At 40.7% G+C, this 26,851-nt stretch overlaps 2 protein-coding genes across 3 annotated transcripts; one reads left to right on the forward strand and one right to left on the reverse strand.

Moving 5' to 3' along the window:
* Nucleotides 1-37: 37 nt before the first annotated feature.
* On the reverse strand, nt 38-2,020 carry LOC105280319 (partner of Y14 and mago). The gene is made up of 3 exons (XM_020031990.2): nt 1,851-2,020; nt 1,261-1,354; nt 38-1,172 (listed from the first exon to the last, which is right to left on the reverse strand). The coding sequence occupies exons 1-3, from the start codon at nt 1,879-1,881 to the stop codon at nt 650-652; spliced, it is 648 nt and encodes a 215-aa protein (XP_019887549.1). The 5' UTR covers nt 1,882-2,020; the 3' UTR covers nt 38-649.
* An 821-nt stretch (nt 2,021-2,841) lies between these two features.
* LOC105280320 lies at nt 2,842-26,851 on the forward strand. 2 transcript variants are annotated; one of them, XM_011340772.3, is made up of 8 exons: nt 2,842-3,157; nt 5,718-6,735; nt 7,409-7,508; nt 7,574-7,736; nt 19,845-20,039; nt 20,866-21,055; nt 21,128-21,423; nt 21,556-26,851. In XM_011340772.3, the coding sequence occupies exons 2-8, from the start codon at nt 6,486-6,488 to the stop codon at nt 22,111-22,113; spliced, it is 1,752 nt and encodes a 583-aa protein (XP_011339074.1). In that variant the 5' UTR covers nt 2,842-3,157; nt 5,718-6,485; the 3' UTR covers nt 22,114-26,851. The 2 variants fall into 2 exon arrangements, with proteins under 2 accessions (XP_011339074.1, XP_011339075.1); XM_011340773.3 differs by having other exon boundaries at nt 2,855-3,157; nt 21,559-26,851.

Raw genomic sequence — 26,851 nt, forward strand, 5'->3', positions numbered from 1 at the left:
TAATACGAGTATCTTATTATATCACGCAGAAGTCTTCATGCAATAAATTTGAGGACATTTATTCACTTGTTTTTAAAAACATGACATGTGTGCTTGTGTGCATAGTTCGTATATGTATAGATGTAATATTTAATATAATTTATATACAATATATATATATATATATATAATTTCACAAACATTTGCATACATTTCTTGGATCACCACGACTGATGTCTCAATCTACCCGAAACTGTTTTTTTTTTTGTTTTCTTTAAATTAAGTAATGACGCACACATAGAAGACAACTCGGTTAAAAATTTCTCTTGTCTTTATTACAACTTTCACGGTATCCTTATGTACGTGCATCTATACTTGATCATGTATTAAAATCGTCACAATCAACATCGCTATACGTACTTATAAAGGTATATATCAATGTTACTGGTGTAAGCACTGAGACTAAATAAAAAAAAATGATTATGGATACGGTATTAAAAATTGTCGCGTGACTATCGACTGTAAAATTGGAGTTGTTTCATATCATTTCATACATGATTGTATGATGGTCTGCGTATTGCGTATTGACGAGATTTCATAATCGCATATATTTTCGCGCGATGGCGCGAAATTTCTAATTGGATGGATGAGAGAATTCTCTCCTCTCTCTCTATGAAAGAGTAGCTTCTAATCTCTTTATCTCCTTTGTGACTTCTGTTTTCCGCGCGACCTTGTCAAGTATCTCCTTGTCGGGATTCTTGAGCGCGCCGGTTTTGATTTTGTCCTCTAACACTTCGATTTCCCTAATTTTCTTCCGGAGATTTTTTAATCTCTTCTGCGGATCGGCCGTCGTTTTCTGCGCGGTGCTCGAATTGTCCTTAACTATATTATTTGTTGTAACTTGTTTCGTGGCGCAGGGCGGCTTGTCATTCTGGACCGGAACTTCTTTATGGAACTCAGGCTCCGAGATCGTCATCTTGAACAAGCCCTCGGTGACGGGTTCAGCGGCCTTCGACTTGCTCTTCTTCTTCTTCTTTTTCGAGCCTTCCTGAGGTTTCGTTTGTGCACCCGGTATTACTTTGTTCTTTGTTGCTAGAGCCTCCAGCTTGGCTTTATGCTCGGCTATGAATTCCGGGCTAGCACCCACGGGATACAAAGGTTTCTTTACCAATTGCTTTCCTTTACTTTCGTATCTGCAGACAAAAACCAGATGATTCAAGATTAAAAATCAGTAATTACTGAATAATTAAAGGTTAACGAAGAGTACATTACGAAACGTACAATGGAACTTCTTCTTGAGGAATATATCCATCCTTCACGCGCCGTTGCTTGCGCCACGTGCCATCAGGCCGTTGGCTCGCTGGGATAAAAGTACCTGAAATAAAAATAATACCATATTTTTTTGAGTCTACATAAATATTCTGCTTGATATTGGAAAAGTCTGTGTTTATGGTAGCACCGCAGTACGTTTTCTAATGATTGAATTAGCTCAACAAGCGAAACAGTTTTAGGAGTAAATCCAGTTAATCAATTCCAATAATAATCCAGTTAATCTATTATTTAAGCTGATTCAATGCTTTTAAGGTAACGTAATATTTGTATAGTTTCAGTACACTATCGCGCTCGAGACTTTTTTTCTGCGGGATCTCTCCCGGCGCAGGGATCAAGATACGGCTGCGGCGTTTGTAACATGTGCGAAAACTCTCCAAGATTGATTATCTAACTATAGCACGTAAGAAAGAACGATCTATTATTACACCGAACCGATCGTTTTACGCTTGTTTACACGTACGAGGTTAGAGAACCGGTGAGAGCTCCGTCGACGGGTCTACGTTCGACTTGCGACGAAACGAATAATGATTGATCGTTACCTGTCTCGTCCTTGATGTAAGTCGACGCCATCGCTATCACCCACGAAAGCGGCGTAAAAAATATAAATAAGTGAATAAAAAGCCTCAACTATCCGCGCGTGCCATTCTGCGATTCTGCACTATGTGGAGTGGAGTAGTTAGTTGGAGCTGTGTTGGACGGTGTGCAGTGTGCGTGTGTGCGTGTCGTGTAATGAGCGAGCAAGTGCGACGTACTTCACTCCTTGCACCAACAGATATCGCCACAATCCTAATTTGAAACGGCTCGCGCAAGAAGTTGCATTAGAGCAACATGTCAGCTCTATAATCGAGAATTGAAATGAAGTGAAAAATAATTGATGGAAGTGTCAGTACATTTCTCCCCAATTAGACAGATTATTGAGGGCAGAATTGATCTTTTTTCCTTCGGTAAGATTTAATGGAAAGTTTTATTTTACGAGCTTTGATTTTCTAATTTTCTTTACTTCGTAATTTGCTGTCTTTCTGTCTTATATGTGTAGGAAAATATGAATTCTTTTTTTTTCAGTGGAATTATAAAAAAGATGTTATATTTCTCAATAAAATATAATTTATTTGTACGTAATAAAACCTGTTTCCTTTTTCAAATAAAAAGTATTTTTATATTGTCACATTAAAACAACACATTTTACAAGCACTAGTAATCGATGTTATTTAACTCTGGAAAAATACAATTGACAAAGCTATCATAAACTAAATAAATTTATTTTCGTTGGAAACCGCGATTTTGTACAATGTTCGAAATTGATCTCGGATAATGAAAAAAGAAGAAGAAATTCGAGAAAAAAAAGCTAAACTAAAAAAATACTCAGGAATCAGATTGAATTCCCAAGTTGATAGGAAGGTTTTCAACGAATTTTGTTTAGTACATGATTAAGGCTAAATCTGTGCAGGACGTTCAACACACCCAAGCAACCGAGTTAAAGAACAGAGACGGATATCACATCGACTCGACAAGTAACGAGTAAGCGCGGCCCCGAGGGTTACCCCTTGGTCTAGCCGGGCTGCTTCCGTATATTCCAGGGATGCTGCGCGCGCGCACCGGGGGTTGCGCTCTGGTCTCATCTCAGTTTCGCAGCCTCCCTTTCGCGACCCGTATCAAGTCCGCGGCGGCTCAATCAGAGGTGTGTACCATTTAACGTCATCCCAGGAACGTCGACATCCCGGTGTCGCAATCGTTGTCGCAATCCTGGATGGTCACCAGCCTCATCGTCTCTCACCCCCGTTCGGGTCACATCCGGCTTGATTCGAGTACATACCCGCTCCGCTCCGGAAAATGGAAACCGTAATCGGTACGTAGCCGCATACGGTTCTTCGTCGTAGCTAGAATCCCTCATCCTTGCACGACGATTACGTGATCCGACTGAGAATGTAGAGCTAGCTGCACGTTGCGCTTTCCCGGATGCGTTTCCCGCATCCTCGAATTCGCGTGTTCGCCCTAAAGGTCACTGGATGGTACATGAAAAAATGGAATCGCGCGGTGCGGCATAAGTTCAAAGGCTCTCTCTAAGGTCAGGAGCAGCGTAGCGAGTAAATTCGAAAAGTCTTCTCAGGTCTTCGGCGACGCCTATGTGGAAGTCCGACAGAGTTGGTTTATGTAATTATCCCGTTGTCGGCTTTAAATAACAATCCATGGGGAGAAGTCGGGATATATATATCTCGTCAAGTTCCTATAAATCTACACTATTGTTTCATTCTAATGGCGTGATTGATAAGGGCGAGAGCGTAAAGGCGGGAAGGTTTTAAAATAAATTATCGAATTCATATTTGGAATTTTGCTTTATATTATAATATACGTTTTATCACGTTTAATTTGAAACGCTCGATTAAAATGCACGATTAAAATTTTGAAGTGGAGCGTAATTAGAAAAGTAGCATAAATTGTGGAGATATTCATCAAAGGAAATGCACTTTGCGAAAGGCACTCTGCGATTGATTTGAGCGCTCCATGTCAAACTGCAAATGAAATAAAGTATCTTGGGTAGAGCCTGTTATCGACTTTTGACGATCAAAATTGTGCGCGTGTGGAGTTTAAAGCGCTAGGCGTTTAGGCAAGTTTATAAATGGCGAGTTATTGTGCGATAGCTTGTACTGTTATATCTACATTATCAGGTATATTTCATTATTTATGCAATTTTTCACTTAGATTATTATTCAATTAAGGCTATGCTATTACATATACATGTGCAAAAGGAAAGAAATGAGAGAAAATAGTATCAAGTTCATACGTTTTTATTATCATACTTATATACCATAAAGATACAAATCGTGTTTGGGATATTATGCAAACTGTAAAATATACGCTACATGAACAACACTCGAAAAACGCATGTATTAACGTAAATCACTTAATTTGCTAGCAGAGATAATTATATCGAAGCAACTAAAATTCCTCAAATCGTAAACGTTTCGGTTAGAGTAATCGCTATCGCATGTCCATCGGTTGTTTTACGATCGGTCGAGGATTAAGACAGGAGAATCTAGAGGAGAGAACTGCCGTGGCGTGTCGAACGGTTTTACCCAAACTGCGGTCCTGGACCTTGCAGCCCTCTCCCTTCCTCCCTACTTCCAATTCCTTCTTTCATCGGACATTGCACCGATGCAAGCAAGGCGTATGAGAAACGACCGCCTCGCCGAAAGATGGGATCGTCAAGGAAAGAGAAGGCGGCTTATGATCTGGATGATGTACGCCCGCATGACAGATGCGCGATTCCATGTCCGTGTCTAGGATATAATCAGTCGCAAAATAAAATCCCAGAAAACGTGAAAAATTCTGAGACGTTTATTTCATTTTCATTTAATTCTATTTTTGTTGAATTTTTCTGGGATGTGATTTATTGCGAGGTGAAATTCCAGTAAACTTGCTCGTTTCTTTTTCATGTATTCTATTTTCTTTTAATTAGTTTAGGACATAAGCTGTCGCGAAGTGAAATCCCAGAAAACTTGTACAACGATTGGGTAACACAGTATTTTTTATGATTTTCAGATGATGAGAGATTCAGATCTCATTTCATTTTCATCTATCCTATTTTTGTTTAATTTTCTGTTAAAATGCTTATTAAAATTCTGTTAATATGCTTACAAATACGCGAAACCTGACAAGTTATTAGATAAAGTTTATTATAGAAAATCAGAGCTGAAGGAAAGTAAACAGATTTCAGTCGCTTAAAAATATTTTCATTTACGTGCATGTACACATTTATGTGCTCAAAAACAAAAAACACGGAGCTACGTTTCACCTACACATGCATTTTTCTTGCCAAGTACGCCGTGAAAACAACGATGTGAAAACGCGGCGTAATTTTGATTTTTACTTTATCACAGCGTTTCTGAATAGGATAACCCGGGATGTCGTGAACCGTGCAAAAAAGCGCGCTGCTTAACGCCAGATTGAACTTTATCCCTACGTATCTCGTGTCCTCGTTGCATAGAATGTTGCAGCTATGGCGTTATGGCGCACTTTGCGCGACAGACGCGAGTTCGTCAAACAGGCCATGACACATATATATATATATATACATGTCGCATACACGACGGTATTATGCGCGCTACACGGCATATCGAGTACATTGAATATCCATCGCAATAACGAGAACGGCGATCCTGTGTGCGTGAGATTGTCGCCTGTGGGCTTTTCGTGGTGTATGTATCGCTCGTGTATGTATCGACCGGCATAATCGCCGGTTTACAAGCATGTATAAGGCGCTTACAGTACTCCGGAATCTTAAAGCGCAATTACCTATACACGGTGTTCCGAAATTTCCCGCGAGGGAAAATCCGGCGGCCTCCCCTCCAGCGGAATGATTTTAATTACCCTTGTAATTAACTTGGGAACACCATTCTCTGTTGCAGGGATACGTCGTCGTTTTAAGTCGTCGGCAGGAGATGAATGAATCCTGTGCGCGACATTTACGATAAATGGCCATGCGAGTATTAAAAGGGCAAGCGATAAGAAAGAGAAAAAGAGGATCGAGCAGATACAGCTGAAAAGGAGATCTCGACCGTAAATTCCCTCATGCGGCTTATCGATCGGCATTTTTTAAATGTACTATCGGTCACCGCGGGGGGTGAGAGCTGCATTTGACAATGTAAAGAAAAATCTACAACAACGGGATTGTCCCCTGAGCGTAATGTTTCCCTACACGGCACTCGACATCATCGTTACCTCAACGAATATCTTATCGCGCTGCATTAATATTTCATTCCCGTCATAAAAGCTTGTCAGCAGTGAAATGACGTGCGTGGGCAATTGCATGTACATCTACATATATCTATGTACACATATATACGAAAATGAGTGAAGTTTACGTCTAGCGATACACTGAACTGATCCGGGAGCAATTTTCCTGCACTTTTCGCGAACATCCATTATCCGCGAAGCGCGGAAGACGCCTTGCGATAAACTGATTCAGGATTGCGTGATATAGATAACAAAGTACAGTAAAGTAAGTTACAAAAAAGACAGAGGAAGACAGGAAGACAAACATCATGATCGTGGAACGGAGGACTACAGCTGATCAGCTGTGATCAGCTCGACTGCCGCACCGACCCTCCCGCTCGATACAAGAAACTCACTTGGCCAGGAAATTCCTTGGTGATGTATCGTCGGGTCCGGGTAAAATGGCAGAGACGATGACACACAATCACACGACACCCGCCGAAAATGCGACGGCGAGAAAGCTGAATCTTACGTCGATGACATTCCTGCCTTCCACAGTGGTCGCGGCCGCAATTAACGCCGAGACGACGATTCCGACTAATCCGTCCACGGTGATGACGGGCGACCCTGCAGCCGTCATTACTGTCAAACCGCATCATCATGTCTACAACGTGACGGAGCATCTCGTTGAGCATGATGAGTTTGATCATAGTAAGTAGCAATGTCACGGAGAAGAAATGTACGCGCTCGATAAAGATAGCGATCGAGGGTGGCTTTAACTCTCTCCTCGCAACGCGGATTCCAACCGGTTGCTGCGGTTGGGTCTTAAAGCTTCAGCTGATGGACTTTCATCGGAACCACCTTGGCGTCTCTTGCAAATAATATATCTGATTTTTAAATTAATTAGTTTCCAAGAGCAACTGCGGAGCAGTTGGGAGATACGATTGTCGGCTCGATCGAAAAAGCCCTCGGGCTGACAGGGTGATCTCTCAGCTGCGGATTTTCGAGTGAACGCAGAGCGGATTTTCTCGATTCCGTTGAATGAGAATCTAATGGAAAATTCAATAATCGCGACGTAAAATGCCTTTTATTTTCCCAATTTTCGAGTATCACTTCGAGTAGTCGATCTCGCGGTTGGGGTTTGTAATCAACGTGCGAAAGATGCAATGTTGGGAGTTATTATTTTATACGATTTAAAACTCGACTATTGCGCTGAAAATGTGTTTGCGTTATTAAAAGCATTTTATACTTCCACCAGAACGTGGTACGTGCATAAACTTCGGCGGAATAATCATGGGACGACGCTACGTATCGCCAGCTAGTAAAATGACCCAAGTTATTATCGTGCTTTCACTTGAAGAACTTTATGGTTATTACGTTTCAGGTATCCTCACCAGCTTTTCAGACATACAAACCGTTTTACTCGCGTGCATATCGACGTTATTGCCGCTGATCATCACCCTGGGGATCGCCTTTGGCATCAGGTATGCTAATTCTCAAGTATGATAGCTCTTTTTAATATGCGCCTGAATTCTTGCGCGTTTCGCAGGCATGTGTGGCGAAAATACCAAGGCGACAGTGGGAACAGCGGGAACGTTTTACCTTACAAGAGCGTCTGTATCTGCGATAACGCAGTCGAGTCTCAGCATCATCATTCACATCCCGGAAATGTTCCCGTTCAAGCTGCTACGAGAGTCCTCTCCGCGCAAGACGTAAGTTAACAGCTCCTCGACAATCTCAGAGACGCGAGAGACATCCGGTAACAAATAGGGGATGTAAAGTCGCTACGAATCACGCTGCAGCCTGAATGACTTCTCCAAACAATCGTTATTTCTGCTTTTGTTTTTTAGTTTGGTCAATTCTATTTATTTATGATTTGCCAAACCGTTCGTGAATCATTCGTCGTAATTAAGGATTTTTTTCTGTAAATGGTAAATGACACAGATGACCCAACGCGGAAGAAAATTACGGTTAGCGCCTGATAGGGAAGAACGTTATGAACTTTAATGCAATCGATACACGCCCGTTTGATCCTCGTATGCATGCTCGATTAGCTTACATAACATAGTAACCACGCAAATACCGTCGGCCTTGGTTTAAATCTTCAAGCTGTGCCGTAATAGGATATGCGGCAAACGTTTACAGAACTTGCCCCAGATTGCGCAGCAGGGTTCACGTAAGAATGTTTCACCCTGCGCCGTCTTGCTCGGCGTCGATTGTTGTTGCGCTGCCAGCAGTCGTGCTATCGGTAGACGATCGCACGTGCAAAAAGCAGACGCGCGCCGATCGAGAAGTCGAAATCTATGGCCACACATGTACCGTTACAACGCTTTGCATTTAATAGCGATGCATCGCCGCGCCGTTGCGCCGGTCATTCGTCTCGCTTCGCTCTTTCGCCGATCTTTTTTTCTCTTTTTTTTCACGGATCTCTCTTCCGGCTAAAACCTTTCTCATAAAGTACCGTAATACGAAACACCGTACAACTTGCGTTTGATAAGTCGCTGATTTAAAATTCGAGTTAATGGGGTTGAATTAAAGCAGTTAACGGTGGTAGTGAGAGGTTTTTAGACGTCTAGTTTTGAAAGAACTGGGCAAGGTGTATCGAAAGTTATGACAATTATTGCAAAATATAAATAACAGCGAACGATATGGTTTTTCAGTTTTACGTCAAGAGCGTAGAGAGATAAGGACTAAGATCGACTATTTCATTATCGGAGAGATTAGATATATCAAGCCACTTTGCATATGTTACACAAGTGGAACCGACGCGTGTTCTGATGATATGATTCCAGTACTGGCGCTAAATATTTCACGATGTTGAAAATTGAACTTGTAGGAATATTAGAAACAGAATTGAAAAGCACTCTTTGTGCGAAATATTGCTCCACGAAATTGTAAACTTTTCAACTTCATCGCGCCTTCTCCAGTTTTGTTTTTTGTCACATCTGCGATGGAATATTGATTGTTGCAATCTGTTTGCAGGCAGGCAGGCAAACGAATTACAACGATTCACGTCCAGGCCTCGTGCACGTGGCCAATAAACCCGCGTTTGCCGAGCTTACGTAGAGGAATCCATTAACTTTGCACCTACCAATTGACAGCGCGTTGCATATTGTTAGAAGCCATAATGTAGCATAATGTAGCAAGCCAGCGAACGTCTGCACGCTGCCGTGTGTAGGCGAGCACATATTGCAAACACATAACGCACACATTATTATTTACGTATGTGTGTATGACTCAGCCAAAAATACCGTAGCGTTTCTTCGGCTCGAGGACGATGGGATTGACCTGATTTTAATTTCGCGCATATGCAATCGTGATAACGGCGTTTAGTCAAATTTCTCTCGCGTCTTTCTCGATGCATATTTATCGCAAATTGTTTTCGTTCTATTATTACGTTTCGCATGACCCACCCCCCGGTGCGGTGCGCACATGCAAATGTCGATGCGCAAAGGTCAAAAAATGCACTCCATTATTCCAATATAGCGCACCGTTGATTTGAATGAACATCAAGGATAGACGCGATAATGTAGATGCAAAGTAGACAGGATGTCGTATGAATTGTCCGTCTACTATTGTCCATCAGAAGTCCGAAACTTTAAGTTAATAGCGTATCTTTAAAACCAATTTTTTGATAAGAAACTGAAGTAAATTATAATTTCAAGAAAGTTTCATTTTGTAAATAATATTTTCAAGAAAGTTCCATTTTGCACGAAGTATACAATACGTACTTTCTGTGTATCATTATTTTTTCTTCGCTTCTATCGGAGCTGCAGAGCAAAAGGGCATATAATGCATAAACACAGGCATCGGTGAAAGTTGCATACGGGTGTTTGACTTCTTCTGCAATTAAACCGGGCCAGCTTTCCATGCGTGGCAATTCGTTTCTTTCCAAGCGACGGTGTCATTAGTATCGCGAGTTGTCCGCCTCTCTCTAATTTCGCCACTCATCGTTTTTTTTACATGCACTTTCTAATAAAATTGCGGTCAATCATTTCCAGTTTCCTGATGCAGCAATGCAAGTTTCAGATCCGTTCTTGATACACCCGATGCTATGTTGAAACATTTGCTCTTTTGCAAGATGATATGAGGATTAAATTAATTTAAATTTTAATCGCAAAGAACGCACCGGCGTATTTGAAAAGTTGGTATACTTTATATAGTGATGCATCGGATATTCATCTCTGCGTTTTTTAACAATTTTAAATAAATTTTTCTTTCTTTTCAGTGAAAATAAGAAGAAAAACAATTTTTTCAGTTGTAAAAGTGAGCTTGCATTCACGTACAAATATCAAATTTCCTGAGGCTGCTCAGATATCAAAGCTTCGAATTACCTCGGGGTTATTTTTTCAACAAATTTGCTCATTCTTTCACCTTTTACACTTGCACCAAAGGCAAATCAGCACAGCAACAAGCACAAAAAACTGCACATGTGTAGTGTTATCCTTTAAAGTGATATTCCTATAAGAACACAAAGAAACACTCGAATAACTCGATGGAGTCGTCTCGAGAAACAGAGTAGGCTTTTCACTCGCATCCAGCTTGCAAGAATTTTCACAGCGATCGACCAAGTCCCAATGCTGCACCCGCACTATTTTCCGGTAATAGTAAGCGCAGCGCTTGTCTATGTCGGTCGCTAGTTGCCCGCGTAGTACTCGGTGGTGGGGGGCACCGCGAGCCTTCTTAAAGGCTTGCGCTTTTTTCAAAAACGGCGCGCTACCCCTTCCACGGCCGTTCTAGGCCCCCACCACTCGATACTCGCGCGCTACTTACGTATCCGCGTGGCCTGTCCTCCCTCTTCCCCTCTAAATCGCACTTTCACGCGCTCGTCGCTTATCCCGCTCTCTCTAGAGCCGTTGCTCTTTAGTTGCTGCACCTTCATTGCTTCTCTCTCGCCTCGCACGCTGCACTCGCTTCCGCACGCTTCTCACCGCAACTTGGCCATGTTCATAACGATTATATCCTACACCGACTCTCCTTCCTTTTCCATCGCCTTCTCGCTTTCCTCGATCGCCTTGGGTCCCTTCGCAGATTTCTGCGGTCTCGAACTGAATAGTCTTATGGTCGAAAAATGTTGAACGCAACATTTTATTCGAGTAATTGAGAGACTCTCTATTGAAAATGCTGAAGCAAAATTGCATACGCGTGAGCGGCCAAACACGCACAAGTATACGTCGAAATTGTTTTAATTGCACTTTTTGTGCACTCGTAATTTTTTTTCTCTTTTTTCCTTTACTTCAAAACATACGAGCCAGCGTTTCATTCGATGCGCAGAGAGCGGCCTCTGAAAGAGGCCTTTTATAAATGCGTTCCGAATACGGGTCTTGGATTTCAATAATCGTTCGAATGATCGCTGTACTACATGTGCAACGCGGATGGATATAGCGATACGACAGAGTGCCGAGAAAGTGTGTCATTGTTTACGCATAGTCAGTTTACTCTACGACTCGTGCCGATACTCTTTTAGCTTCAACTCGTTGGCTGGTCTTTATGCCGTCGCGATATTTTCAGATACATACTGCGCGATAAAATATTAGATACTGAAAAACGATTCATCCTTTAACTGAACATCAGATATTTTCTTTCTGTCATCCGCCACAAAAAAATTGTTCCTTCACACGATACATATAATTCAAAACGTCGTATTTTGTGACTTTTAACGTTTTTAATCAGAAATGTTTTTCTATGCAGGTAATGCAGTTTAAAATTGAGTACCTTGCAAAAAAAGCGCGTTTAGTAAAAGAGAACGCGGCGCTAATAGACTGAATCATCAAATTTCTCGACAACGAATACAACACTGAAGGAAAGTTTGATGTCTCTGAGACATTCCTTAAATATCTTTCTTCGCACTGTATTAACATTTCTATCATGTAACAAGAGTAGTCAAGCTGATGAAGAAACACTGCTTAAATTTAATACAAAAATGGCGGACTTTGGTATATCACGCCTTTATTCCCGGAATATCGAAAGTGATTTCGAGTGCAGAAATACGCTCGAAAAAATCAGCTTCGTACCTGTGAGTGCAATCGAACGCGTCAGATTGCATATGACTACTCATTTTTATTCTAAACACGAGGCACCGTGCGATTTCATACAATCAATCGCGGTATCGGGCATCGCATCGCTGATAAAGCTCGAACGAAATGAAAAGAGAAGAAAAGTAATGTACGTGCTACATACTTTCCTCATGAGTCACACTATTTATTCGTACTGGCTTTAAACGACCAATCGCATCTTGCAATCGCGAAGACGAAACTCCGTCCGTGCGCGCGCGCGGACTGTATGCATATTAAACGCCGTTTTTGTCGAACGCATACACACACGCATACGCACGCGCGCCGCGAGAGAAAGCGATCTGTGCTTTAAACCTCGCGATTCCGGTGGAAGAGCTTGTCCAGAAACCAGAACCAGCGTAAACTAGCTTGATCGAACGTGGTTTCCCCTCCCCCTCTCACCTCCTTACCCTCACCAGGGAGAAAAAGCACGGGCGCTGAAATAAAATCGGCAAGGGAAATGCGCGCCACGGAGCCGATGGAGCTAAGTTAGGTCACTGGGCGTTAATGTGCCGGCCAACCTTACTTTCGCATTGCTAGACTCAATTCATGCCAAGGCTGACCGGGTGCGTTGCCCTCGATTGCCCCTATGCCACTGTGGCCGTTGCTGATCTCCCCCTCGCTCTTCGGCGGCCGACCGAGCACCGCTCGCGCGCCGCTAGACGCTCGACGCTTCGTAGAGACGCTTCGAGTCCAGAGTCTGGCCGATACGATACGATACACGCGTCAATCCCCGCAAAAAATAGAACGAACCGTGCAGTTATCGGCTATTTAAGGGGTGATTAGAAACCTGGAGCGAAAGGGAGAGAAAAAAAAGGAAAAAGAGTTGAGAGTGACACATCTCTAGGGATCTGCTTTTTGTCGGGAGCGGCTTTATTAGGATCAAGGCTAGCCCGCCTTGCTCAGCGCTCCCGTTTAGTCGCGAGACGTAAAATGGACGTGAAAGGGTATTTTTATTGCATTTGGTGGTGGATATATAAAGAGCTGGATATAAATGGCGTATTTGAGTATCCGTGGAAAATCGCCGGATCAACTGGAGAATAGCTTCTTTGTGGAATTGGGATTCGCGAGGAATCGGCGCGAAGAATCGGTTAGAACAAGGCAACATTGATGGAGTTTGCAGTGCACGAAGGGGATTTTGAGATTTTCAATGCAGAGTTATATGCCACGAAGCGAGTTGTTCCCTTGTCAATGAATAGACGTTTCGCGGTCGTTGAGCGTTATACAGAACTCGATCGATTTCTGTGGATCGTGTTGCGCGCGGATTCTTCGATACTGCTGCATATCGTATGTCATTTTCTCAATAGAATAGGCATATCCATTCATTGCGTTATGTTTCGTTATGGTTATCGATAGTCCGCGGATGTATCCAATGCACATGTTCGAACGAAATCTCCGATCATTAGTAGCATGCATCAGGCATTCTTCCATGTTATGTATCTGTATATATGTATCTATATATATATATACAGATACATAATATATATATATATATTATGTATTTCTGCCAATAAAACGTCAACAATACGATGCCAGCGATCTTCAACACTTGATCCAAGTCATTTTCTTCATTAACGTGTCTCTACCATAGACAAATGCACGCCATCTGTTCTTCCCTTCTTTTGGTCTCATCTTGCCACTTCTTCAGCAACAATCTCGCGTCACGTAGTTAGCTGGGACCGCTCCATCCGCGGAGCCGGACGGAAATTTTTTTGCCATCATCATCTCGCTAATCAACTCGCGGTTACGACATTATCGCGGGCTCCTTCGCTTTTCTCGTGCGACTTCTCGCCGCGACTTATCCACGCGATCGCTTATTCGGCCGTACATTTGTCCATCGGTGTGTCTCGCTTAACCACCCGTTTATTCGGCCGTGTGTCCATGCACCCGCCTTTCTGGCCATGCGTGCGGGTCCGTCCGACCGACCGGACCCGCTCGCCGCGTTGTATCGTGTCCGTGGGGTGGCTGACCTAACCGAAGGGGTCGTTGCACTCGTACGCCTGGGTCCGCTTTCATCCCACCACTCGTCAGTCTCTCTTCTCTTCTACTCTCTCTCTTTCTCCTTCTCTTTCTCTCGGCCCTCTCTCTCTCCTTCTCTTTCTTTTCTTTTCCCCCCTCTCTCTCTCTATCTATCTATCCATCTGTCTATCTTCCTCTTTCTCTCTATATTTCTTCTGGTCAGCCTCGCGCGCGCGTGAGACCTATCCTCCCGTCACATTTCGCTTCCACCATCCGGGCGGTGTGATGGCGCGAGCTCTTCCTCCTTTTCTCCTTTCTTCTTGCCTTCTCTTCTCTCTCCTCCTTCATCCTCTCGTTTTCTTATTATTATTCTCTTTCTTCCATCCCTCCTGCCCACTCCCCCACGCTGGTTTTCTACTCTTATCCTACGTATTGTCCATTTCGCTCGAACCCCGAACTGTAGCCAGCTCCGAAAGAAATTATAGTTATTTAGCCACCGACCCCTTTGGATAGTCGATTATTTGGTCCTTCCTCCACACTATCCTCTTTTTTTTCTTTCTCTTTTTCGCTCTCTTTCGCTCTCTCCTGCTCATTCTGCTTCTTTATCTTTCTCGCCTGATTCTCTCTCCTCATTCCTTGCCTCCTTCGATCGTTAAATTATTCTGATCGATATAGATAGATACGGACCACGATGAGTCAAGTACTCCAGATAAATATTAATTTTCAAATTGTTTCAATGTTCCGTAGAATGTCGGGCTTAATGGAGAACCGATAGGAATCGTTTAATCCTCGATGGAAAGCTGAGGAACGTACGTGCTCTGTGACCAGCAAAAAATATTTGCCATCCCTTTTTTCTTCTTTTTGCTGTTCCTCTTCTCTTCGATTCATCCCTATTCACGTTTAATCCCTCTACTTCCCCCGTTTTTATCTGACTCGTTCTCCTTGCTAATCGTATCGTGTAATTGAATGCTGCACATGTCAACAGTTGATATTTTACTCTATTATTTTTTTAACAGTTTCATGTTAGTTACGGCTTTATACGAACCATTACGCAAAATGGTATCGCAACAATGACTTCTCCGATATACAGTACTTGGGACAATCGAAATGTTACACCACGACAGAGTTGCAAATTTAGGTTTTTAGCACGGAACAACGAAGCGCAGTTATCGAATGACGTAGCCATAAAATGATAAGGCCCGTTGTTTGCTATACGTTCGCGAGGCGTACCAGACTATGATAGAGATTAGCTTATCTCGACTACGAGCCATAAGGAGGTCTCTGTTCATTTGCCAGCACTATGTCAATATTATTTCGCTGACCGTCGTCATGCGAATGCGACTCCAAAACTGCAGCTTTATTCGCAGCTCGTATCGCACGTTTGATAGAAAAAAATCACGACTCTTTATCTCTCTTTTCTCCCTACTAAGAATTGGTTCTTCAAAAATAGCAATTGTGAGTTATCAAGTGATTCCGAAAAAATCGTTTCTTAACTTGCGAAAACAGCACAATGATCTTGAAAGTTATCGAATAGCAATCGGTTTTCAAGATCGCTTAGCATAACAGCAATTTTGCAATTATAATTCTCTTTTTAATAGCTGCGACACGCAATTTTGTTTTAACGTACAAAAATCTATGAAAAAAAGTTTTGTATTTTCACCCCTCTTGCAGTCAGATATTTTACTCATCACAAGCATTTTGATATCAAACTCTCAAGTTGGTTGCATATTTGCTTGCGAAAATAGAAAAATGGGATTTAAAGCAGTTTGCGTGTACCGTTCGCTACTACTTTTTTATCTGGCACGATTTTTATCATACAGGTCAAACAAATGCGAATAGCTAGTCCACGCCTGTCGTTTTTTGAAACTGTCGGCTATAAATGTTGCATGAGCACCCAAACTGACATTAATAATGTAAGCACTATAAGGAAAAAATGCAGACGTGTTAGTTTCAAAATATAATGGACGCTGCTAGCAAAATTGCTGACGCGCCGTTTCGTTTAGTAATTTTATCTCTTTCGCGTTGTTCGTTGCTATTTTTTTCTAATTAACAATCCGAATTCAACGCTCACGATCTTTTAGCAATTAAAATTTCTCGAGCGATATAAAATATACCACGTGTATATTTAATTAAAAAATAGTTTCTTTTTTAAAATAATGAATATGTAAATTTCTAGACATTTTATAGACACTTATATTTGGCATATTGCTGTTTAGCATAAATAATAGCACGAACAGCGCATACGGAAATAATGCGATACGTGCAAATCGTATCGAGGAGCCTTGAATTCATCAAGACGAGGTCATTATTTCTCTTGCTTTGGTGCATCAAACATTCACAATCAATTCTGAATGACGCATTAGAGCCTGGCCTCGACGATGAAATATCGCGTATGTTCATTCGCTAGCCTTTCACATTTAGCTTTAACGGATTGCAAATGCAAATATTAATTAATAGAATTTAAATAAATTCTCTAGAGTCTTCCACGTAGCCCTGGCGATCTAATATTAAATGCAATATAATTTATTAAATTTTCTATCATTTCTATTTCACGATTATTCTAACGTACTTAGTAGTTTTAATCGGTTGGGAAAGATATCATGATGTATAATTAAAGTGTAGACTACTCCAAATGAAATATAACTCAAGGTCGCATCTATTCAGTTTGTGGCTGGCTATTTGTAATAGTTAAGGTCTATTGCGGATAGAGAAAGACTAGACTCGATTTGACCGTCTGGGACCTCTAACGGTATTGTTAAAGGATGCGTCACGAATCGAATATTCACACTACTTTTAGTATCTCTACTAATGCGCGTTCCATTCGCCGTTCTATCCTATTTAATCCATGTCTCCTTTCTCGGTTGATTGTTCTTTTTTTTCTTTTGTAAAATAAGTAAAACCAGAACATTTCAAAATTTAATAGTTGCGGCTCATCAAAAGAAATAAGTAGATAAAAAGCTCTCTCTTTTAATTATTTTTAATTAAGTTTCTTATTTAATTCCTTTTTTATTTTTTATGTTTAATCTATTAATTTGTTTATGCATTTAATTCTCTGTAATTGATATAATTATAATATATGCTAGAAAGCATATTTTCTTTTTAGTGTGATATTACATCATCAAGAGAAAAGATGATTAATTACAAGCGTACGTGTGCGACACAGAACTTCTATTTATTTGCCAATTGCCACATAATTGCTGCTAGAACGTCTAGATGTGTCCTTCATTTGTCGTGACCGTCTGCAACCTCTAACGGTGTTAGCAAAAAACCAGACGAGTGTCCTTGAGTGCTTAGTACTTGGGCGTCTGCTAGAAGTGGCGATATGACTGCTCAACGAACTCAATCGTAGAACAAACCGAGAGCACGCCCGACAAATTTATTCCTGCAGCACTGATACATATTAACTTTGTACGCGGGATTCATCCGGAAATGATCAGACGTCAGACGTTACATAGCCAATTAAAAATTTAGCTAATTCTCTACGTTCAGTTAATAAATTAACATTAATTAATCCGAAAGTCGAAAGGTGCTTAAAAAACTTGAGAAAACGTTATTTATCGTGTCTAGCTCTCGCAATGTTTACGACCATCACTTTTTCTCAAAGAAAAGAGGACTGTGATACGAGACAATGAACACATTTTGCGTCTTTCTTGGCGAATATTCAGATTCTAAGAAACTCAGTAACAATATCCGGCTCGCCGATTCACGGCAAAGGTGAAAGGCCGAAGTATATGGAACGACAACAGCTGGAACTCGTTCGAACTCGTCTATGCGACTCTTTCTTTTTTTTTCGCGACATGAGGACACAGCGACAAGTGTCGCTGGGCCTGCAATGCGAAAACGATTGCTACGTATGTTATGTAATACGTATTAGATGTATAAATTAATTCGATATTGTTTCTGAAGAAATCGAGCCTTTATTATAAGAAAATAATAAACAAATTAATCTTCGCAACATTCAATATTATTTTCTAATAATTTCCTCCATTTATCCGGCTGACGAATCCTTTCAGGGAAAAAAGAAAATAAATAAAGACTAAATTTTTCTTCAAAAGAGAGCATCGAATTAATTTGCACACCATTGGAAAGCTCGCCCGAGAACCTTAAAATTTGAGAAGAGTAACGATTTACGTATCACTGAAGTTCACGTGGAAGTAAAAGAAATTTGATTTGCAATCTAACGTGAAAGTTCATCAATCTTATATGCCTCCGACAACGAAGCTACCACGCGGTTTACGCGATGGCTCGATTTGCTGGATGTCTATGGTCCGAGGATGTACCGAGGATCACACTTTTACAGTGCAGACCGGATCTCATCTGGCTAATTTAGGCTGACATCGCGCATTTGACGGCGCTAAATAAGCACATTTGCGTAAAAGCGCGCATTTTACAAGCCGGCGTGGCGGTACGTGGTTTTTCGACTTGCCATCCGCGCGAGTACCAAGTCAAGCTTCGCAATGATACCTGCTCGCTTTGGCTAACGTGACGACCGGTGTACGTATGTGTGTGTGTGTGTGTGTGTGTGTGTGTGTGTGTGTGTGTGTAGCGATCTAACAGAAAAGGAACGACGAGAGACGCAGCGCAAGAGCAATGCCCCTTGGGTCAGGTTCAGTACCCTTTGGCACAAGGCACTCGGAGAACGACGTAACCGGCATGCATCTGCGCGCGTATAGGTGAATGCGTACGCAAACACCTACTTGCATGCGAGATGGCTTTTCGCGACGCGATAGATAAAAAACTGAACGAGACGTTCTTCCTCGCCGCGTGCGTTTCGTAAATTAGGACAACCCCCCCGCGCACGCACAGCCACCGCGCTCGGCTGTAACTAAATATCCCGGCACATCCCGCGGAGCGGGATTCGCGTCTCACGAGAAAAAATCACCACTGTTACAGCCCGTGGTCCTCGAAGCGGTCCTCGGGGCCGAGAAGACCCTCTGACAGGACTGAGAATTGTGACTTCTCTATTCCACGGCTGCATATAAATATGCAAAAGGGTGTATGCAAAAGTTTTAGTCTTTTTTTTTCGGTGCTCTGGTATTATTATTTAAACTTGAAATAAATTCTCGCGTTTTTTACGTTTTTCAAGAGTTGGCATCAAAATTTGTAAATTTATTATTTAATGATAAATTTATAACTTTGGAAAACAATAGTGAACGCGATGAGTAATGAAAAGCTACAGATGCTTTTCGTATTCAGTAAACCATTTGGACTTGGAAAGTTTTTCCGCACGTGACGTATCCACCCAATTTGACGTCCTCGGATTACCACTTATTTCAATCGATGCAGTACCTTTTAAGTGGATAGCACTCTCGAAATGGTGATACGAATTGACTAAGATACGAAAAAAGTTTTTTCGCTAAGGAATTCGGAATTATCCGAGAAATGGGAAAAATCATAAAAAAACAAGAGAAAATATTTTGATGACTTGTGTTGCATATATTATGCACCTAAAAATCGAAAAAGTAAAATGACTAAAACTTTTGCATACACTTTAATATAGGCTTAAACAAGAAAACGCAACTGTTCAAGGCGTAAAGTACGGTCGAGGTGGATCATTACATTGTCGGAGACCCAATTTGCCTTGAATTACAAATGTAGAGCTTGGAATTGAGCCCGCGGATTAATGGTCGGTACAGTAAGGAATGATCTTTTTGTCGCTTCAAGAATGCGCAGGAGGAGTTCGCTACACGCATACGAATGAGCGCGCGATTTTCGGGATATACAAAGTATTGTAATGGAATTAGTAAATTCCCGCGAATTTATTTCCGCGCATGCTTTATTGCGTGATTGTATTTTGGTGCGTTTCAGTTGGTGAATGGCCTAGATGTACCCCGATATATGTGCGAAACGGAAGTGATGGAGGAGGTAAATGTCGCCCCGGCGGCAGCAACCGTGATGGAGTATACCACTTCTGGTAATCACACCAGCAAAAATGCGAATGGGAATATCATCACGCTCACGCTCAAGAATAATCATCTGATCGTGGAGACGGAGGAACGCGCGGTACGTGCATTATTATAATATAAGAATTTTCTGATTCATTATTGTTAATATTGTTACCAATATTGGCGAAATGTACCAGCAAAGTTTGCACAAGCGGTCGGAGACGAGCGGTCGGCTCGTTTTTCGGATGGGAAGTAGATTCGTAATTATCCAACTTGGCCGACCCTATAAGGTCGGAGGTTACCGAGCAATTTCGCCCCCACCTATCGTCCTACTTACAGCCCCGTCTTACTCGTGAAGGCCTGTTCTCCTCCCGAAGATTCTCGAAATCTTGCGGACCGCTGCCTTTGCTTACACCTACATTACCCCTTCCTCTTCTTCAACACTAGAACACGCTCCTTTCTCTTTCCCTCTCTTTCCCTCTCTCTCTCTCTCCCTCGTTCAATTTGCACCGTGTGTCTCCTCATTTTCCGCCGCAGTCCCTCCAAATGCTCTATTCACATTCTCACTCAATCCATTCTTCTCGCACGTACGTGTATAAAGTGCCCCAACCTTTGAACAAGGAAGAGGCGTGGAGCCGATTCGGGTCCGTAACTCGGGGCCGAAAAAAGAAAAAATAAAGATGCGATGGGTAGATACATCTCACGGATTCCCGTGAGAATTGGAACGGCTGTTTGGCCGAATAATAAATTGCTGCTCTAATTGATTCCGTGATTAGGAGAGAGGAGTTTCGCGACTCACGTGCAATAAATAATAGATAAATGTAAGAGACAGCGATTGTCTCAGCTGATGCACAGTGCTCTAACGCTGAAAGAGTTACACTGCTGATAGGAGTGCTATGTATCAGAACCTACATAATGATCTTCGTGACGATTTCGATTTCCAGGTAACGATGGAAGAAAGCAAGCCCACGTCGAGATATAAAGACAGTAACTCGTTCGTGGTGGAGGTACAGCCGGATTACGATAGGAAGCAGACGGAAGGCAACAAAGGATCCTCCGATGATATGACCGCCGGTGTTACCGATCAACAGGCTCTGGTGCACAGAGAGGAGATCCCGGACGACAGATCGTTAGGTAATCATCATCGTACGATGCACCGGACAGATGTCATTTTGCGAATCTACCTCTCGTTTCGTCATTTCACAGGTTTTGAAAATACGCGATTATTTGGGAGCACCAATACCGGTCTGTCGCAATCCGATCTCTCGATATCCAGTCAAGGTTCCGCCAATCCGAGCTACCGCTATGGCAATCAGGTTGAATACGACGTAGGCCATCTCGGGTATCCCATGTACGGTGGCAGCTACGAGTCCGACGTGCTGTCGAGGAAACTGGAGGGACGATCCAAGTGGGTGGAATTCGACAAGTCGCCGGATATCGAGAAGACTCTGTTGGACGACTCGAGAAACTTGACCAGCGACGAGGACGAGGAGGACAAAAGTGTAAGTTAACAGAGAGATCAGTTGATTCACCGAGTCTCTTGTTGCATTCTGTTACATCATACCATCAGTGTCAATCAATGACACCGTATCAGTCATTGATGAAAGATTCCTGTAACACGAATTTGCTTGCAGCAGGAGTACTTTGGAAAATCAAAAGACATGTCGTCCCTGGAGGACGTCGTGAGCGCTGTGATGCGAGAGGATTCTCTGGAGATCAACAGTCTGCCGGATACCGTGCGATCGAATCCGAATCTGCAGGTGAACGGCACGACGCCCAACAAACTGGAGATCATGGAGCAGAAGGCTCTGTGCAACGACTTCGCGAGCAAGGTGGAGAGTAACAAGCCCGTGATAACCGGCGCGCTGCTGAAAGACGACGTTCAGGAGGATGCGTTTCAGGAGCAGCAGCGCAAGCTGGGCAACGGCACGCTAACGCCGGAGCACAAGGAGAACAGGATGACGGACCACAAGCCGGAAGGCAGTGTCTTCGTGCCGAGTCACAAGCGAGCGGGCAGCATCCCGCCGCGGCTGATCGAGGAAACGCTCGAGATGGATCGCAAAAAATCGCTCGACATCTATAACAAGTACAGCCAAATCAAAACGAGCACCAGGGGCATGCTCCCGAGCCTGAGCCCGAAATTCGAGCTGCTGCAGAACGAGGTGAGTCCCATCGAGGAGAAGGAGAGTTAATGTGCGCGTCAGACGAACGGAAACCCCTCGTCGTCGAGTTTGAACCGGTCTCCCGACTATCGTCGTCGTCGTCATCATCGGCAGGATGCAACGTCCTCGGGATAAATTGCAACGAAAGATACTAGTCAGGGATTACACGAAGAAAACCGCAGCGAATACAGTTAATACACTGTACACGTAGGGATTATGTTACTTAGTATAGTGGACACGTGTAACGGAATTGTATCGTAATTGCGCTCGACCACGCGGCTGCGCATCTGCGCGATTGCCTGGCGACAGACATTTCGCGCAGATATCAGCCGGATACCTAAACGAGTACCTAAATATATAAATCTCATACGACGAGGTAAACTTGGTGCGAGAATTAAGGTTTAAGATGTAATCGATTTAATCGAATCGGAGAAGGGAGGTGCGACTGCCGTGAAGACTTTCCGTTTCCACAGCATGCTTTGGTCGGCACTTTAGAGATCCACAGGATCGATCAATCGAGTCAGTGCGATCGATTTGTCTTTAACGGACGAAGGGTGTAACATGTAGCCCGAAACAGATGTATGACAGCGTTTTGTAACTGCAAAAAGTCTCGTTTCTCTTTCGTCGTATGGCAACGTACAATAATTTCCGAAACTTGATATGGACTTTAATATGGACCACGTTGTTTAGTTCGCACGGATGAGAGACTTTTCGCGATTGAAGCAAACAAGCGATAATGATTAGTGTTAACGTAGCAGCGTAACGTACGAGCTAATCAAAAAACATTGAAATAAGAAATCTTTTTTCATCAATTTTGCATAGGAATATATCGCTCTCGATTTGTGATAGTTATCTAGTACACTACGAAATCAACATTAACTTGAAGATACACGCTCGATCCGCTTGAACTTGCTATTTCTTATTCAAGAAATATGTAGTTATATTATACATATATATTATATAAACACATTTCTTTCCGCGCAAAAGTATATTAACATTTGTCCATCTTGGAATATATTCGCTAAAATTAACTACTTGAACTACATTTTTGCAAAACAAATTTATTAAAGTTACCTTAGTAATTTTTTAAATAGAAAATTTTTGCTGCGAAAACTGATAGATTACATCACCTTCATTTTACAATGAAGAAAATTCAATATGTGCTGAATTTTGGATTGGCAATCCGTTTATTAATATTTCTGATTTGAGATTCTTCGATTGAGCATTATCGTAACGATTATAATATATATATCGTAGTAATTATAAGCTCTTTGAAATTAAAAAAAAACATTGCATTCCTAATATTCACATTAAGTAAATAAGTCAGTATGCATATACACATGCATCGATAATGTATATGTATACGTATATGTGTACATACATATATAGGTATAACGAAAATTGCACGCACATAGAATATAAAGCACTTACACGTACATACATGTTATGCGCGCACACAATGTTAAACATTTTTTATTAGCTTTATAGGCGTTTCGAGATGTGAAGTCGACGCTTGAGACTTGACGATTACGTGGATTCTAGTGCCAAAATAGTTTCTTAAGGCATCTCATGAGAGAATTTGCAAGAATATTTATAATGATCACTTGTCTGTGTATAACTATGTTTCAGAGAAACATTATGTTACCAATATTTCAAATTTTATATGATTCCGTTGAATATTGCAAACATTATCGAATGTTATCTTCGTGATGCGTGAAAATTTTTGCGAAAAATTTCACGACATGATATCGAATGTGTCTGAGAAAAGAAAGCAATGTATTATATGTCCGCCGACATTTATGTTAGATGCTGTTCCAATTTTTATAAAAGTATTATTACTCATGCTATTGTTATCATATTTATACTTTGCTCTACATATTGTTTCAATATATGTATCCCCTCATGCATCGCATTAATCACGTTAATTGCACCAGTAAGATTTCGCAATTTTTACATTCTGCTCATAATTACTATTTAATCATCCTTCGGATATGATAACGCTTCGTTAGACGAGATCATGTTCGAAGCTAATTTAACTAATATAACGATGTTAAAAATTTGCGGAATTGCCGTAGCGACTCGTAAGGACAGTTTCTAGGATGTAGTCGTATAGAGAACACGGTTTCGGTGTTTTAAATAAAACCTGAATTGTCCTGCGCGAACCAAAGACATCATTCTTATGTACCAAATATATACATATATATATATATACATACGATATATATACATACATACACATATGTATATATATGTATATATGTACACATATATATCGTAAGATCTACAAGATATTTGGTATGCTGATTGTCAGAGTAAAATAAGAAATGTCTTGTAAGTGAATACTTTATGAGACATGTCATATTTTCCTCTGTCAAATTTTGAGGTAAAATATGCAAGCAGTATTCATTTTCCGAGATATTTCGCGTTTTATTCTGACATATTCTGTATTATTTTGTGTTTTATTCTCACGTATTCACGTCACAATTATCTCCTCTTAATTCTGTTATCTAGCGCTATCTTAAAATAGCTAGAAGAATTGATTTTGTGACAAAAAATTAAAATTGTATATTTCTATTTTGGAATAAGTTGCAGACGTGCAGAAAATTGAACCATCTTCCCGTTCCATCTTTTATTATGTGTACAAAAACGCTATGGAATAAAATAAAAACCGATGTGAGGAATATTTTGCAGGATATTTTATATTTTATATACGTCAGAATACGTTAGAATAAAATATATGATTGAGTATCAGATCAAAAAATTTATTATTCTGCCTAAGATATTTTATTGTAGATTCTATGCAAGTCATGATTACATTGTACGCTTACAAGACACCATTGTAACGGAATATTTCAATCATACCATCTTACATTTAACTTACATTAACATCATATCGTGTCAGAATCTTATTTGAATGATTTGTTCATTTGAATTTTCTATCGTAGCAATTAGATTACGCGAACTTTACGAATGTAGTTTACTTTCTTTTTTTGTAGACTAGCACTAGTCTTAAAAGCGAATGCATGAAAATATGGATTTTGTATGCGATCTAGATATCATATATAATCGTGAATATTGATACTGATTATCGATAACATATTTCTCACTCATGTACTGGGATGTACCGTGTACTTCGAAATACGATTTAGGACAGGACAGCATCTTTGAACGTGACCCATGGTCACTAGTAGCATCGAAAAGGAATCTTTCATTTTCTCTCGATATTTACAGGTCTCTATTACTGCGACATCCAAAATAAAATTGCTGACATAGAAAATACCGAAAATTGTCATAGAACTTAGAATTGACACGCGTTGGAGTTGCGAAAGTAGAGATCGTCTAAATTCATAATGCAGGATCAGGAGGAACGATAGGAGAAATGTTACGGAAATGATCGATTTTATTAATTGCGCATCACGCTTTAGCGCTTCACGATGAAATTATTTTGCTATTATTATTGTATATTAAGAGTTTGCTGTATTTTTTAAAAATATGCTTTTACACATATATATATATACACGTACGCGCATGCGCGCAGTTAAAATGATGTTATATGATTGTTTGTACAAAGCGAAAGCAGATATATTATATTCGTCTTAACATAACATATTTTACAATATTCTATATTCTCTGGTTTAAAAATTTTAGAAATTCTGTCTACTCTATATTTGAATTCTATATTTTTTACCGTATTCTGTATTTATTCAGTCTAAATTAATAGTTCCTCTTTTACTTTACTGAGACTTTGATTTTAATTAAGAAATATTATATTAAATATTATATTATTAAGAAATATTATATTAAATATTATATTATTAAGAAATATGATATTTTTATAAACTTATACTTTTTATTGTCTCACATCGTCTTACCTTTGTTGAATTCTTTTGTATATATTAAAAATATAATTAACATAAAAATATTTTTAATAAAGCTTTGTTAATGTGTGATCAACGATTAATAAAAATTATATATTATATCAATTTTACACGGGATGACACATAATTTTATCTGCAGGGCAGAATAAATGTGTGAGGTATTGTCTGTTTACGTGAAAGTGCAGATTAATGTTTGATTGTGAAAATCTAAAGTTGTTTCTGAGGGTGAAGGAGTTGAGAACGAAAAAGGTAACGATATGGATTGCTACGAAATCTTTCTTATGTGATTGACGAATATAAATTCGGAGCAAACCCGCTGAGACACGCGTCCGTCCTTCTATGTCGTAAATGATTAGATTCGTTCTTTCATGCGCTAATATACATATACGCATTTAATTGTATGTGTAGAATAGTTTTCTTATATATCCATACCTAAACTCTTTCCATCGAAAATTTATTTTTTGTCGAGAACATTGTACGATCCTTCTCGCCATGAGAACAACAATGTTCTACGTAATTTTATTAGTTAGGAAGATTGTTATATTACTTTTTACTTTGTTAGAAATATTGAAGCAGTTATGTTTAGTAATATTATGCATGAGAGGAATAATGCGAAGAGTTTAATGTAATACGGAAAATCGATATAGTATCGACATAGCGTATAAAAGCGCGCGTATACGCTTCCGGAGAGTGTTTTAATATTTTATAACGTGCAAGCTAACTCAAAGAAAACTGTAATACTAACATCTGCTTTTTTTCGGGATAAGTTCATAATGAAATCGAAGTAAATTATTGCGCTCATTGCACAAATTCATTTCTATTAGTCGCTAAGAGCTTCCATTGTATATGTCACCTTATTTTGCAAAATAAACTACTGCGCACGAATAAGA

Source organism: Ooceraea biroi, chromosome 1 (assembly GCF_003672135.1).
Source record: "Ooceraea biroi isolate clonal line C1 chromosome 1, Obir_v5.4, whole genome shotgun sequence".
Classification (NCBI taxonomy): domain Eukaryota; kingdom Metazoa; phylum Arthropoda; class Insecta; order Hymenoptera; family Formicidae; genus Ooceraea; species Ooceraea biroi.

What these genes read in the sequence shown, in the direction of transcription:
- LOC105280320 (XM_011340772.3), top strand. Translation starts at nt 6,486, where the DNA reads ATGGCAGAGACGATGACACACAATCACACGACACCCGCCGAAAATGCG. An exon ending in GCATGATGAGTTTGATCATA is followed by an intron (nt 6,736 to 7,408) that starts GTAAGTAGCAAT and finishes ATTACGTTTCAG; the next exon opens with GTATCCTCACCAGCTTTTCA. An exon ending in CCCGGACGACAGATCGTTAG is followed by an intron (nt 21,056 to 21,127) that starts GTAATCATCATC and finishes GTCATTTCACAG; the next exon opens with GTTTTGAAAATACGCGATTA.
- LOC105280319 (XM_020031990.2), bottom strand. Translation starts at nt 1,881, where the DNA reads ATGGCGTCGACTTACATCAAGGACGAGACAG. An exon ending in TTACATCAAGGACGAGACAG is followed by an intron (nt 1,355 to 1,850) that starts GTAACGATCAAT and finishes TTTTTATTTCAG; the next exon opens with GTACTTTTATCCCAGCGAGC. An exon ending in CCTCAAGAAGAAGTTCCATT is followed by an intron (nt 1,173 to 1,260) that starts GTACGTTTCGTA and finishes TTTTGTCTGCAG; the next exon opens with ATACGAAAGTAAAGGAAAGC.